General features: G+C 41.0%; 1 protein-coding gene across 1 annotated transcript in view; it reads right to left on the reverse strand.

The window, feature by feature from the left end:
* Window positions 1-14,534, reverse strand: part of DPY19L1 (dpy-19 like C-mannosyltransferase 1) — a 54,429-nt gene that overhangs the window by 15,532 nt on the left and 24,363 nt on the right. The window contains exons 7-13 of the mRNA XM_084896863.1: window positions 13,454-13,511; window positions 9,896-9,987; window positions 8,958-9,057; window positions 6,795-6,872; window positions 6,213-6,299; window positions 4,193-4,252; window positions 3,579-3,659 (exon numbers count right to left, since the gene is read on the reverse strand). Of these exons, the coding sequence (XP_084752989.1) occupies window positions 3,579-3,659; window positions 4,193-4,252; window positions 6,213-6,299; window positions 6,795-6,872; window positions 8,958-9,057; window positions 9,896-9,987; window positions 13,454-13,511 (556 nt within the window). The remainder of the gene's footprint in view (window positions 1-3,578; window positions 3,660-4,192; window positions 4,253-6,212; window positions 6,300-6,794; window positions 6,873-8,957; window positions 9,058-9,895; window positions 9,988-13,453; window positions 13,512-14,534) is intronic.

The following is a 14,534-nucleotide window of genomic DNA, read 5'->3' on the forward strand; positions in this document are numbered from 1 at the left end:
TCATGATAGAGCTTCCTATTCCTATACAGTGAGCTTTGGTGAAACAACAAAGCACTGTACCCCCAATTGCCCAGTTCCCGCTTCTTTCACTGACAAATTAAAGCTCCAACACTGCAGGCTTGTCTTTCAATCCGCCACTCTCTGCTTTCCTCCAAACATCTGAGTGGAGTTTTAACAGAAAACTGATGTGGGATAAGAAACTTGTATTGATTGTATTCAAAGCAATGTGATCATTCCAACCAGCACCCTGCTTCCAAAGTCAATCATCCGCACACCAAAGCCATTTCCCCCGGGTTTCCCTGCTCAGTGAGTTAACCCTGGTGCCCTACACTGCACACCACTGCCTGGTAACACACAGACACCCCGCCACCCATCAACCGACAGAGTGGACACAGCAAAGGAAATGACACATCAACTCAGCTTTCTGAGAAGGACCGGAGACTTTCTACAAGAAGCAGGAGGCGGGCAGGCTGGGAATAACCGCTTTTCGACCGACAATCGACATCTGTTTAACCTTCATGTTACCAATTGCTCCTGCCCACCTCCCTCCCCTCCCAAAAGCCATGCGAGAAAGGTAGGTTACTTTCACTTAAATGAGACATTTGCCAAACTTCCAATTCATATTGTCTTAAAAAGGGGTAACAAAGAAAAGGAGGAAAATTACCTATAAAATAAAGCCTAACTGAGATCCCTGTGGTATCCAGGCGGCAGGGGTCAGGGTGAGTAGGAACTGAGGGTGCTGGGGCATGCTCAACTATTTCACAGCACTTTCTTGTGCTGGAGAAGAAATGGGTGCTGATGACTTTGAGAAATCAACAGGAGAACAAATAGCACCTAAAACAGCCTAAGAAAACCGTGTGTCCAATGAACAAGAGAGAACATCTAAAGAGTAAGAAAAAATAGTTGGTAAATCTCAAATAAAATGCAAGCAATAGGCCCAGCTGTAATGATAATTGTCTGCCACAGAAATAAAGAGCTTACTTCACTAATTAAAGAACAGCTGCTCAATTGGGCTTAAGGGGGAAATAATCCCATGTTATATTGTCTATGCAAGACATACTTAAACCAACGTCTGCGGGAACGGTGGACAGAGAAGAGAATAAGCCATACCAGAGACCGAACCAAAGAAGCCTAGGCCAGCAACCTGATATCTCACAAAACTGAATGCAAGCAAGACTATGGAAGAGAGTGGCTAATACCACACACTGACGAAATGAATAGCAAAGCACGATCACACGAACATAAGCATGTTTACATTTAACTTTATAGATTCAATTTGTATAAAAGAAAACAACCACCTGGCTGATGTGGCTCAATGGTTGAGCATCAACCTATGAGTCAGGAGGTCACAGTGCGATGCCCCGTCAGGGCACATGTGCCCCAGGTTGCAGGCTTGATCCCCAGGAGTGGGCCTGCAGGAGCAGCTGATCAATAACTCTCTCTCATCATTGATGTTTCTGTCTCTCCCTCTCCCTTCCCTTCTGCCATCAATAAAAATATATTTTTTAAAAAACTAAAAACTGTAGAGGAAATAGGTAAATGGACTGTGTTCACTAGAAATGTTAAATATTTCCATCTAAAATAGAAAAAGCAGACAAACGTTAATATAAAATCTGAATAATACTATTAATAAGCACACAAGCATAAAATACTAACTTCACAAAGAGAGAATACATGTTATCCTTGCACAAAAGTAAAATGTTTTCAAAAAAGTTCACATGGTATGCAGCAATAAATTACAGTCATATAGTACTAATTGTATTTTTTATCACAAATACAATAAAATTGGAAAATGATAACTATAAAAGGCTTTAAAAATCCTGTTGGCTAGAAATTAAATAACATAAAACTTAACCTCAAGGTTAAAAAGAAAATCATAAAAGAGTTCATTGTAAGAGACACACAAAAAGTACTGCTTGTGTGGAAATTTATAGCTTTAATGCATTTATTGAAAAATAAGAGAGGCTGAAAACGAAGGAGCCACACGCTTTCCCTCAAGCATCAGGAAAAGCTCCAGAGCAAGCCCACAGCAGCGAGAGGATGCCGGACGTGGTGACGAAGGGAAACACAACAAAGTCAAGGAGGTGGTGCTTGGAAATATTAATACCTAACGTCAATTCCAATTCCAAATAAGGAATCTGAATAAAACAGAAAAGACCACTTCACACACATTTCAACCTGAATGAACACCTTGGTCTGCCTTCCCCCGTGAGGGGGCAAATTCCACAAACCTAAGACTTGGGCTCTCTCACTTTTCTTCCTGCTCACTGTCCCCATCCTGGCGACTCAATCACCTTCTGCTCCCACCCCCCAGCTGGCTGCTAGGAGCCTCCCTGACTGCTGCGTCTCAGTGCTGGTGCAGCCACACTGTGTCCCTGCAGCCACACTGTGTCTCCCGCAGCCACAGTGTCTCCTGTAGCCACACTGTGTTGTAGCCACAAGGACTTGCTCCTCTTTCCCACCAGACCATGTCTTATCAGCTTTGTGTCTCTAGGGTGCACTCTCCTGCCAGCCACACAGCAGGTACATATTGTGCATGAACACATTTTAGACTACAGTGTCATACTTTTAAAAATCTTTCTGGAGGTTCTAGACCACCCACTAATAGCCTAATTGTTTTCAATCTTTTTTCAGCAAAAAATTCCCTTGTTCATATGAACCTGTATCCATGTACAATGGGTAAGAGCTGAAAGCTACACTGCCCGGTGAGGGGGCTGGGCAAGGGGACTGGGAAGTGATGGGCCCCAGGACTTCTCAGAACCCAGTTCCAGAACCATGGACAAAGGACGGCCAATAAAATAAAGAAAATGTGTGGCTTGCTTTTACTCTTTCCATGTTGGTTCTTGTGTTTGTTCTTTTTAAATTTAATTAATATGCTTACTAAATAGCAAAATAAAATAGCCAAAGCAAAATTATGATATGAAGGGTCCTTAATTTATGTTATAAAGCAAAATTCTCCTTTTAATTTCTCTCCTACCCCAAAAAAAACAAAACAGAACAAACGACAAAACCTTCACTTAATAAAACTAACTTGGAATAAATTACATATAAAGGCTCAAAAATAAACTTCTCAGGGGGAGGAAAGAAAAGACTCTATAACATGACCAACAGGTGAAGATGCTCCGAAGACAGCGTTTTCACTGTGACAGAGGGGACTGCAGAGAAACCAGTGAGAAACCAGGACTCACTGACCTCTGACATGAGCGTACGTCTCTAGAGCTTTCTCGCCTGAACATTTTATAATTTGGGCGGGAGCTGGGAGGAGGGGATTAGCAGAAGGGGAGATGGGGGACATCTGCAATATTCTCAACAATAAAGGTAAATTTTAAAAATTATAATCTTTGTGATATGGGAAGACCAATACAACAATTCTATTGAGACATTAATTGTAAAGAATACAGACTATACATAGTCACATTTACCTCCTACTACGGTATAATAAATAAATAAAATAAAGATGTATAGACTTCATCTTGGGATCTGGTTTAAATGGTGGCATTTTAATAAGCCAAGTGATTTGTTTTTAAGCCTGTTTGATTCTTTTCAAGTCTTTCAAGTTGAAGCGAAAATGCACTTACATCATCTGCAATGCCAAAGATTTTAGATGTCAGATACTTGAGTATGACAGTCCCAAATAACCAACAACATCCTTGGATGACCTACAGAAGAAAAACACAACAAAACAAAGACTAGCTGATGCTTTACATAGCCATTTCAGAGATAGCTCAGGAAAAAAAAATGCTTTAATCACATACTAAATAAATAACTGTGTCCAAGAGAAAATGTTTTAAAAAAAAAAAATGCACCTTAAATTAAAACAATGATCCTCTAAAATCCAGGAGTGATCACTAAAAATATAAATGTATAACTTATTATAAAAAGTAACATACTATACAGAAGATTTATACAGCAATTGCGGTTAAAGTCCCCCTCAACAGTTTCTTATACATGCACCACTCCTTAGGAAAAAAATGGACAATAAATACAACTGGAATTCTTTAACTACCTATCAAATATTAATCTCAAATTGGGTCATGAGAGGGCAATTTAGTACATGAAATTGAGCCCTAATGTGTAATAAAACTGTTAGATCACCTGTATTGCATATATCATTTCTTTAAAAGTAAAACATAAAACCAATGGCATATTTTAGAGAGGGAAAACATATGCATTGAAATAGATTGATTCTTACCCATAAACTAAGTTCAGATACATTTATTTTGAGGAAATGTGGTTTCATTGCCAGCACACCCTGCATGGAGAAAATAACACAGCATACAGTGAATACTTATAAATCCAAGTGCCAGAAAATACTTCTAAATAATAAGATTCTCAAGCCTCTAAAATCCAGCACACTGTCAGTGTTCCACATAGCATCACCACAAGCTCATGGACTTCAAGAACTAGCCCGTTTTAACCAAAGTAAATTAGGTCAGTTAGCGCCTTTGTAAAGAATCACCGTGTATTAATTTTTATGAGTGATTTTATATCTCTGACTCACCTAAGAATCAAGAAGTGTAAAATAAATTTAGAATTTCAGACAGATGCCTTACAGTCATAAGATTTTTCTTAAGTTAAATATTATTAACTCTTAGGATAAACATGTCCAAGTACATGACAAACTCCAAAAATAGAATACCCTATCATGATCTAAATCTCCTTCAAACTTGGCAAAAATAAGGTTAGAGATCAGAACATAAATGCATGAACCAAATTCAATCTTTTCACAAGTTTCTGAATATCTGCAAACACAAAAAGGTGCTAAGATTTACGTTTCAAAGTGATAACTATAAATAAAAATAGGCAAATGTTTGTTTATGCTTAAATATGCAAAAACATGCTATGTTCTGTAACTGTTAGCATCACGTGTTTTTATACAACAAAAATATGAAATATCTATACATAAATACGCATCATTCATACCTACAACACACCTCAATGTCGAGCACCTAGTAGGAGAGCTGACACACTGCAGGTGCTCAACAGAACGAAGAGCAGTTCCCTGCAAATGTGCAGGTTAGAGGTCGCTGGCATGCAATCTTCCATTCAATGGCTCCCCTGGGCACAAGTGCCAAGAGCCATGTATTTTAGCCTGAGTGACAGCGGGACTTGCCCATGCACACATGTAAAATGAGAACTGAGCACGTTTTCACATTTCCTAATTACATACACAATTCACTAACTATAAGAACTATCATTAATTTCAGAGCGTAACTACTAAGTTAATGAGTTTTCTTGGTCCTTGTTGGAAAACAGCATCACCTCATGCTAATTGCTACTTTCTGTGACTAAGTATACCAAGGTCACACAACCTGAAAGGGTGTTGGTCCAGACTGGGGAGAAGCAAATCCTTAATTGGGAAATAAGATCTTAAATAAATGTTACTTGTAAAATGGGACAAAGAAATAGGAGGTTCCAAATTTGCTAATGGGTCCTAGAAATCAAGAAAGCCAAAATGCCCTGAACCTTAAATGATTATTCCAGAAGTAGAACACATTTCATTTAAGACAGGACAGTATGTGCCGGTCTTCCAGAAACCTACCTAGACTAAACAGGAACAATTTCTTTCTTCTTAGGGTTACAAAACTCAGTATTGGGGAAACCCGTTGATTAAAAAAAGGCATAAGCCCTCTGAAGTCCTTCCATTCAGGAAAGTTTATATTTGGAAAGTCATCTGACCAAAGTGGCAGAGAAGTTAGGTGGCCTTTCCCTGTTTTCTCTGATTCCCCACCACAGTGTCCTGACCATGTAAACCTGTAGTGATCTAGCAAACTCCAACTGAATTACCACCTGACTTAAACTATCTGACTCTCTCACACAAGTCAACACGGGGAAACCCTAACACCCAAGGCCTCCAGCCTCTGATCCCGTGGAACAGGAGGAGAGACTGCTGGGAGAAGCCACGGGCAGGAGAGGGGGTCAGAGAGTGGAGCAGGAATTGCGTAAAAACCAGAAAGAGAAGAGGACAACAGGTCCCTAAGCTGGGACCAAAGCTTAGGTGACGGAAAAGATGAGGTAGGAGGAAGGGCACATTAGACATGAGGAAAGTGCCAGGCTTTCCAATAGCAACCTCTGTTGTGTGGGTATTCTACGCACACAGATGCATTCACTGAGATGCTTCTTAGAGAAAAGCCCTCACAAATCCCGAGCCGGTGATAAAGAAATTGATACCCCTTAATTTCAAAACAGCCATGTACTTACAGAACACTTACCCAAATAATCACCAAAGAGGAAGCATAATAAGAAGTTAATAACATTGAGTTTCCAAACATCAAAACAAAACAAAGTGCAAGAGAAATCTGGAAAAATCCAAGAAAAATATAATTAATACACATAAAACAAAATAAAGTTTTATTATTATTCTGGAAATTGCACATGCCCACGATAAACAAAATTCAAGCTGTTCAAAAGGGAACACAGCCCAGGTGCAATGCCACACTTCAAACCTGAAAGGTCACTAGACTGCCAGTACTCAGCAAGTGAGCACCCCTCATCATTTTAATAGAGGCCCAGGATAATTAAGCATTCTGTGCTTCTCTTTCATGAATTATCCCTCTTACAGATGACGTGTAAATCAGTCACAGCCTCAAATCAGAAATATGACCCGACTTAAAACTCCTGGATGGCCTATTTAAAACAGGTCCATTAATTATGTCACAGTTTTTGAAGGACACTTGTTTTTAGTTATGGAATCATGGAACGACCAGTTTTAACCATAAACAAATCAAATAATAATCAGGAGTTTGTTTTGAGGTCAAACTCAAGGGGGAAAAAACAAATTTAAGAACCATTACCATATGTATATAAATGATCTTCTGTAATTTGCATATATCAATGTATCCCACAACATATACTGTGAATAATGAGGCAATCTGAAATTGAATAAAAATTAAGTTAAAAATAAAAATTATATATACAATGAATATATACAATGAGTGAAAATTGTATATACAATTCAGGTTTCAAATTGATTTATATTTATTATTGAAAGTAAGTTCTTTATTTTCCCTCTTATCTATCAATTTATTATTGAACTAGAGGCCTGTTGCATAAAATTCGTGCACCAGAGGCAAGGTGTCCCCTAAGCCCAGTCTGCACCCTCCCCAATCTGGGACCCCTTGGGGGTTGTCTGACTGCAGTTTAAACCAGCAGTCAGACATCCCTCTCACAATCCTGGAGCACTGGCTCCTAATCATTCATCTGCCTGCCTGCCTGCCTGGTCGCCCCTAACTGCCTCCCCCCACCAAAAGGTCTGGTCGCCCCTCAAAGCCTCCCCACCAGACTGGTCATCCCACGCAGCCTGCTTGTTCAGTCATTTGATAGTCCCTCACTAACCCCACTGCCGGCCTGGTAGGAGGCAGCCATCTTGTGAGGGTGTGAGGTTAATTTGCATACTATCTCTTTATTATATAGGATATGGATCAATATATTAATATAGCAAACATCGGTTGATTTCTCTTTTCCATACACAGCTCTCTCAATTAACCATTTAAATTACCTACTCTGTGGGTTAACCAAAATACACATTTCAATGTCAGGGTTACTCTATCGTCAACAGGTAAAATTACAAAGTGCCTTGCCCAATCAAAAAATATTAAAATTTAATTAAAACACTATGATTAGTACATAATTGAAGAAGGTGCATTAAACTCAAAAAGTAATTATGTAATGCATGTGTGTATAACACATTAAGTTCTGCTTGTTAGTCATGCTTTACAAGTATCTCTATTAATGTTCTCCTTCATAAATATTCAAGTGGTAGTTATCAAATTTGTCAAGTTTCAAATAAGAAGTACTTTCACGCCTAAACTGGTTTGGCTCAGTGGACAGAGCATCGGCCTGAGGACTGAAGGTCCCAGGTTCGATTCCAGTCAAGGGCATGTACCTTGGTTGTGGGCACATCCCCAGTAGGGGGTGTGCAAGAGGCAGCTGATGGATGATTCTTTCTCATCGATGTTTCTAACTCTCTATCCCTCTCTCTTCATCTCTGTAAAAAAAATCAATAAAATATATATTTTTTTTAAAAAGTACTTTCACTACAAGGTATTTTAAACTTTCTTTATAGTTTTGAGGAAAATTTTGTATGTAGTTACCAAGAATTCTAAAAATGCCGGGGTTATTTCGAGGATCTGATTGAATGGGGAAAGTGCACCTCCAAGAAAGCACAGATGCTATGTCAAATGATGCCTCTCCACCCTCCTTCATGGAGAAAGAAATTCAAATTGAATCCCATGCTTCTACTACTACACAAACAGGGTAAAAGACTGCAAACAGCTAAATACTTAAACACATGACGTAAGTTCCATTCATCAGGTGGTTCATCTCCAAAGAATCTACAACACATTTCCTATTAGCAAGAAATCCAAGTTCCCTTCGCCGGGTTTGTCCCCTGGAACACTGCGCTGCCTGAGTGACTGCCATGACCCAGTGACAGTGGAGAAGTGGGGTGGGTGGGTAGATGGGTGGGGGACCCTCTCTATAAGCGAGCCTGACCTTGTTCTACAGACCTCTGTTTGAAGGGCAAGGGAGAGGAGGGCATGGAAAGACAGATGATATATAGATCACAGGTCATAGGGGAGTTCCACAAAGCACAAACTGTTCAGCTACCCATCCTGTTATCCTCTGTGTATGTATCCCAGGTGTAAGAATGCACAACTCTTCCTAAAGAAATACATTCACCAAAGAGAAATACCTAAAGTTAGAGCCCTTGTCCTCTTTTAAACACTAACAAATATTGAATAACGCTGATAGGCATTCCTACAATCAATGCATTCCACTAGTAGGTAAATAACACCCATTATAAGTAAATCTTATGTATTCCTCTACTCTGAACTTTGTTAAAAAGAATTAACAAAAAACATTCTAGACTTAGAATCATATGATGTTTGTTTTACAATTTTATACAAATGTGATCAAACACACCACACTTAAGTCAGTTTAGAGAAAGAAGCTCTTACCTGAGTCAGAAGCACGAACTGAGCGAACTGCCACGGAAGCATGAAAAACACATTGGAGATGCACAGCGCGACCAAGCTCCCGCGATAGAGTTTCGGGGCCCTCGAGAGGATGAATAAGGATCAGTGAGTTTAACAAGCATCCAAGCGTGGCTCCCAACTGCTGCAAATTAGAATCTCTAAACATGATCTGGTTGTAGCATAGAGTGGGCAAAGTGAGCCAATGGGTTAGAAATTATACCTCCTGTCACTCAATTACAACAACCTTCTATGAGAAGTAAATACCCATTATTACTACAAAAACAAAGCCAGCCGGGGAGAGGCACCTGGGTGGCATAGCCGCTTAACTTTTTCTACCTACGTCTGGCAAATTCTTAATCAGACACGTGTAATGCCCAGTAGACCCATTTGGAGAGACCGAGAGGGCCTGAAAAAGCACAGGTGCAGCACATGCAGTTCTCAGGATTCTGCAGGCAAGTCCTGCAGGGTCTCAGCTGAGCAGCTAAGGAGGGACCTGGGGGGCGGGGGAGGGATACTGGGGAGGATGTGGGAGAAAAGCATCAAGCCCCGCTGGGTCGGGGGTGCAACCTCAGGTCCCCCAGCCCAGCACCAGGGTGGGGAGGCACACCTTGAGGTCCCCTGTCAAGCCCCACCAGACGGAGGGGATGGTCTGAGGTCCCTATCAAGCCCCACTAGGCTGGGGGAAAGGGGGGTCACAGCCTCAGGTCCCCCATCCTGCCCTGCACCACGCAGCCTCAGGTCCCTGCTGATCGCTCATTACAGGAACTCTGCCTCCACTGTGGGCGCAGCCACCTTGTGATAGTGTGCTTGTTAATTTGCATATTACCTCTTTCTTATATAGGATATTGATTGTTTTTATTATGGAAGATTAAAAATCCTAGCTTAAGTACTCGATGCAGAAGAAACAAAGTCCAAGTCACCTGAGGATGTGAGTGACGAGCAGCATCTGAAGCACGAGGAACGGGTAGGAGAAGCTCTCGCGGAGCGGCGGCGTCCACATCACCCGGGTGCACTAGAGAGAATCACAGCGTGAGGTGTGCGGCGACACTTGTTGAGACACACCAGGTGAAAGCTGCCATTTCTACCACAGAGAAGTTTTTCCACACGTAATTTAGATCGTGTGTTTTCAAACATGTTACTAAGTTTCCACCAACAGCGAAACTGGGAAGTGGGAAATGTTAGCGAGCAGGAGACACACAGCACAGATCACTGTGGAATATTAACATCGGGACGTGTCAACAACAAAGAGCTGCCATTTTAATGTGTATCCGAATATTGTCATTTACTGCTTATCTGCCATACAAGAATATTCTAAGGACTCTGAGACTATTTTCAGTGTTCTGAGAATTTCTTTCCAAATCTTATATAAATAACATAACTATTTCAATAAGTAATCAGAAATAGATACATTTATATTAACATTTTCATCTCAGTTCAGTTAAAAAATATTTAAGAAACTAATACAGGTCAGAAAAATGTTACAGGGAACAGAAAAGGTAATTAGATATGGCTCTAAATCAGTCCCTCTACATACTTTGAATTTCTTTGGTTTAAAAGATTTTCCTTTATATAGGTGCATATCTTTACATCTGTGAACATGGTTTATATAAAACAACTTCAGTCATGATTGAGAGTAAGTTTCTAAATCTCATCATAAAAAAACAAACCTATTTCACGTATAATAAATTCCTAACAGTCAAATTGGGCAAAAATGTTTCCTTTTTTTATATGTGATCTCAGTGCTGTTCAATCGCATCATGCTAAGGGTCAAGCATGCTTCATACAGGAGGCAGCTGGAGCAGAGCAGGTGGGAGCTTGTATCTCAGCCAGAGCTCTCCATGGAGACAGGACCAGGACCAATACAGGAAGAAACCTAGCAGTCATCTGCGTGGTTTCATTATGAAATGTACAACCTCAATATTATCGATCATTACTCTCAGCAACTAACAGCCCCTTCACTGAATGTTCACATTTCAGATTTAAATTTCTGTTTTAATTAATTGGGTTAATCCTTTCTCATACATTTTGTTTGTGCAGGCAAAAATTTTCCCTTGTAAAAACCATCTGAGAGAGATTATTTTTAAAAATATGTCATACACTATCTTAGACTGAAGTTCAAAGCAAACTAAATAATGGAAATAGAACTTAAAAGCCAGTAACAATTCACAACTATTTTCTGGCACATAAACCACTGGCTTCCATGATTAAAATAGCTCTGCTAAGAAAGAAGGGTCCCGATCAGCAAGTCCCCAGCAAGCCCAGAGAGCAAAGCACGTGACCCTGTGGGAAGTTCGCTGAGGGACAGGCACGGCTGGAGTAGACACCCTTCCCCAAACAGCAATCCTATGCTTTAGGCGACATGTTTAGAAGTCAGAAAAAAAAGGGTCTGAAAAATCTCACAACCTGAAAAATAAAATTATTATAAAATAGTTCTCAGTTCCTTGAGTCCTCACCATTACTTTACCCAAAACTTCAATGTATGCTCTCAATTTTAATATACATCATTACTCAAAATGGTCCTTTTCTACTCCAAGCTACCCTTACTGGTGTGAGTGCGATGACTGCCTGGACCATTTTAGTAAAACCACAGTTCGAATCACATTGAGTCACCTTTTCCTAAGTAGAAAGTGATAGCACAGCATAGCCAAATAACTATAGCAATTAGCTGAAAAACGAAAAATCTACCCACCTGGAAGAGGAACTGAACAGTCTGGATTGCATAGTTAAAAACTAGAAAGACTTCGTAAGGAATGATGCTCATGCTCCATGAGTATCAGAATTATATGAAGGACAGAAGGTCCGGAATTGACCCCTAACACTGAGGTAACATCAGGCCTTTCCACCGGACAGACAGCATCTTTAAACCCTGGTTCCCGTTCCTATTGAATCTATGGGGTGACACTGTTCATAAAACTGCATAGGTGTCTTCCTGCAGCAGCTTACGTGGACTCCCAGTGCTCCCCCTGGCTGGCAGCCGCATCCTGTTTCGTAGTCATTGACACAGAAGTTGGGCTCTATGTTTCATGGCCCATACTGACACTGAGCAGCATCCAATCAAAAAGAACTAAATAATTCCTTGTTTTTGCTCAAAACACAGACCATACCAATTAATTGATGTTTGTATTGTAATCATGTCAAATGCCATCACTCCAGCTTTAAATCTCTGTGATTCTAAATACTAAGCAGGAGTTAATTCAATATCCATTAGTAACCCACTCAAATTCTAACAGTTCAACCTTGGCTGCACTGTGAAGTGCAGTGACTCCTGGCAGAGCTCCTGCACGTGTGCATCTGCAAGGACTGCAGCCACTTGGTGTATAAATCAGAAAGCAAGCTGACCTCTTACTTCACATGAAAGAAAGCTGTCCAGAGGTACCTTACTAGGAATTCAATACGACTCTGATTTAGTGGAAGGACTTCTCTGGCACTCTGAAATTACGTTACACTTTAATCTAAGTTACTAATAATACAGACTAACAATTACAGAGCAGTTGCCATGTGTCAGAGATGGTCTCAGGCACTGTACACATCTGGATTCACTTAATGCCCAATAACCCCAGGAGGCAGGTCGCACCTTTGTGCCCAGGTACAAAGAGGAAATATAGGCGAGTGAGAGGCAATGACTGGGCCAGGCCACAGCCACCAAATGGCAGAGCCAGGGTCTGAACACAGGGGTAGGGACCCAGAGTCCATGCTTTCTACCAAGCTGTCTCTTAAGAAAGCCCTGGGGCATGTGCACATTTATAACTAAAATAAAATACTATACGAAAGATACTTAGAGTCTATCAGAGTTTATTATACATACATTAAAACAGGAATGTGTGCTATAGCTCCTATATAAGGATGTTATCCCCACACCAGGAAGTTAACTACATCCGTGGCTGGCTATGTCAGTAACAGCTGACCTGTGAGCTTTCAGTCTGGAGTTATATAAAGCATCGACAGAGACCTATGATTTCTTCACCACTAAGAGATGCACCACATAAAAGCTACCACGATGATGAAAAGTTAACTTACAATAAACACTAGTGCAGGGGCCGGCAACCTTTAAGACATAAAGAGCCACTTGGACCTGTTTTCGAAGGAAAAAAAAAACCTGGGAGCCGCAAAACCATTGCGACATTTAAAACAAATATAACACTGCATATATTGTTTCTTACCTTAATGCTATATACCGGATCGTGCAGTTAGCTGTCAATCTGAAGAAAAAAAGGATTTTTTCACTTAACAAAAAGAGCCGCATGCGGCTCCGGAGCCGCAGGTTGCCGACACCTGCGCTAGTGTTTAAAATTTGAATCAAAATAAGGTCGAACATTTAAAGAATGCTACCATAAATTTTAAAGACATTAAATTTTAAAAAGAAACCTGCATTTCTATAAGTAAATTTTTAAAAATGTTTGACTATCATAGAATAAACTCCATATTTCTAGAAGTAAAACCCCCTCAAGGACTTTGGACGGAACCCTGAGGCTGCCTACCTCTCCGTGATTGAAGAAGAAGCTCAGCACGGTGACCAGGCCTCCGAACCGGCTGCCGCTGCAAGAGAGAAAACGTGCTCAGGCCAGAGCCCAGGCCAGGCCCAGCCAACCGGAAATCACGGTGTGCGTCCATCCCGCACACCTTCCTCTGACCCATTCCAAACAGATTTTAACGTGATCACACTATTAACATGCCTTTGGAACTTTCTAATTAATTTGTCATGAAGATTATTCCTGATCAATACATGTAACCCAAGGCACTCTTTTGAACAGATGTCAACTATCACATAGTATAAGTGAATTGCAGTTTATCCTGCCCTTTTGTTGTTGGACAGATATTTTTCAACTCCTTACTGTAATAATTTTAAAAAGTTCAAATAAACACCTTTAAACATGTCAATGCCGGTGCTTTCATTCTATAGGACAGGCCTAACCATGAGCCAGCCAAGTCCAAGAACGTGAACTTTGCAGAAAAAGCCGCACGATCCACACCCCCTCTTTGTAACAGACTGACAGGCCCATTGGATACATGTCCCGCACCATCCACACCCCCTCTCTGTAACAGACTGACGGGCCCATTGGATACATGTCCCGCACCATCCACACCCCCTCCCTCTAACAGACTGATGGGCCCATTGGATACATGTCCCGCACCATCCACACCCCCTCTCTCTAACAGACTGATGGGCCCATTGGATACATGTCCCGCACCATCCACACCCCCTCTCTGTAACAGACTGATGGGCCCATTGGATACATGTCCTGCACCATCCACACCCCCTCTCTGTAACAGACTGACTGGCCCATTGGATACATGTCCCGCACCATCCACACCCCCTCTCTGTAACAGACTGACGGGCCCATTTGCCACCGCACAGGTGGACACGTGTTCCCCGCTGTCACTGAGCTGTATTCCTCGGAGTGGGGCTGTTTTTCCTTTGTTTTGCTGACAAGATGCATTTTCTCTTCTGTGAGTTGCCTGTTCACATTCTTGTGTATTTTCCTGTTGGGTTGTCTGTTTCCGTAGTTAAAGATTAGGGAAATCTTTTTTTTTTTTTTAATCATTTCTGTGACAAAGTCT

This window comes from Pipistrellus hanaki, assembly GCF_964339955.1.
Source record: "Pipistrellus hanaki genome assembly, chromosome: 10".
Classification (NCBI taxonomy): Eukaryota; Metazoa; Chordata; class Mammalia; order Chiroptera; family Vespertilionidae; genus Pipistrellus; species Pipistrellus hanaki.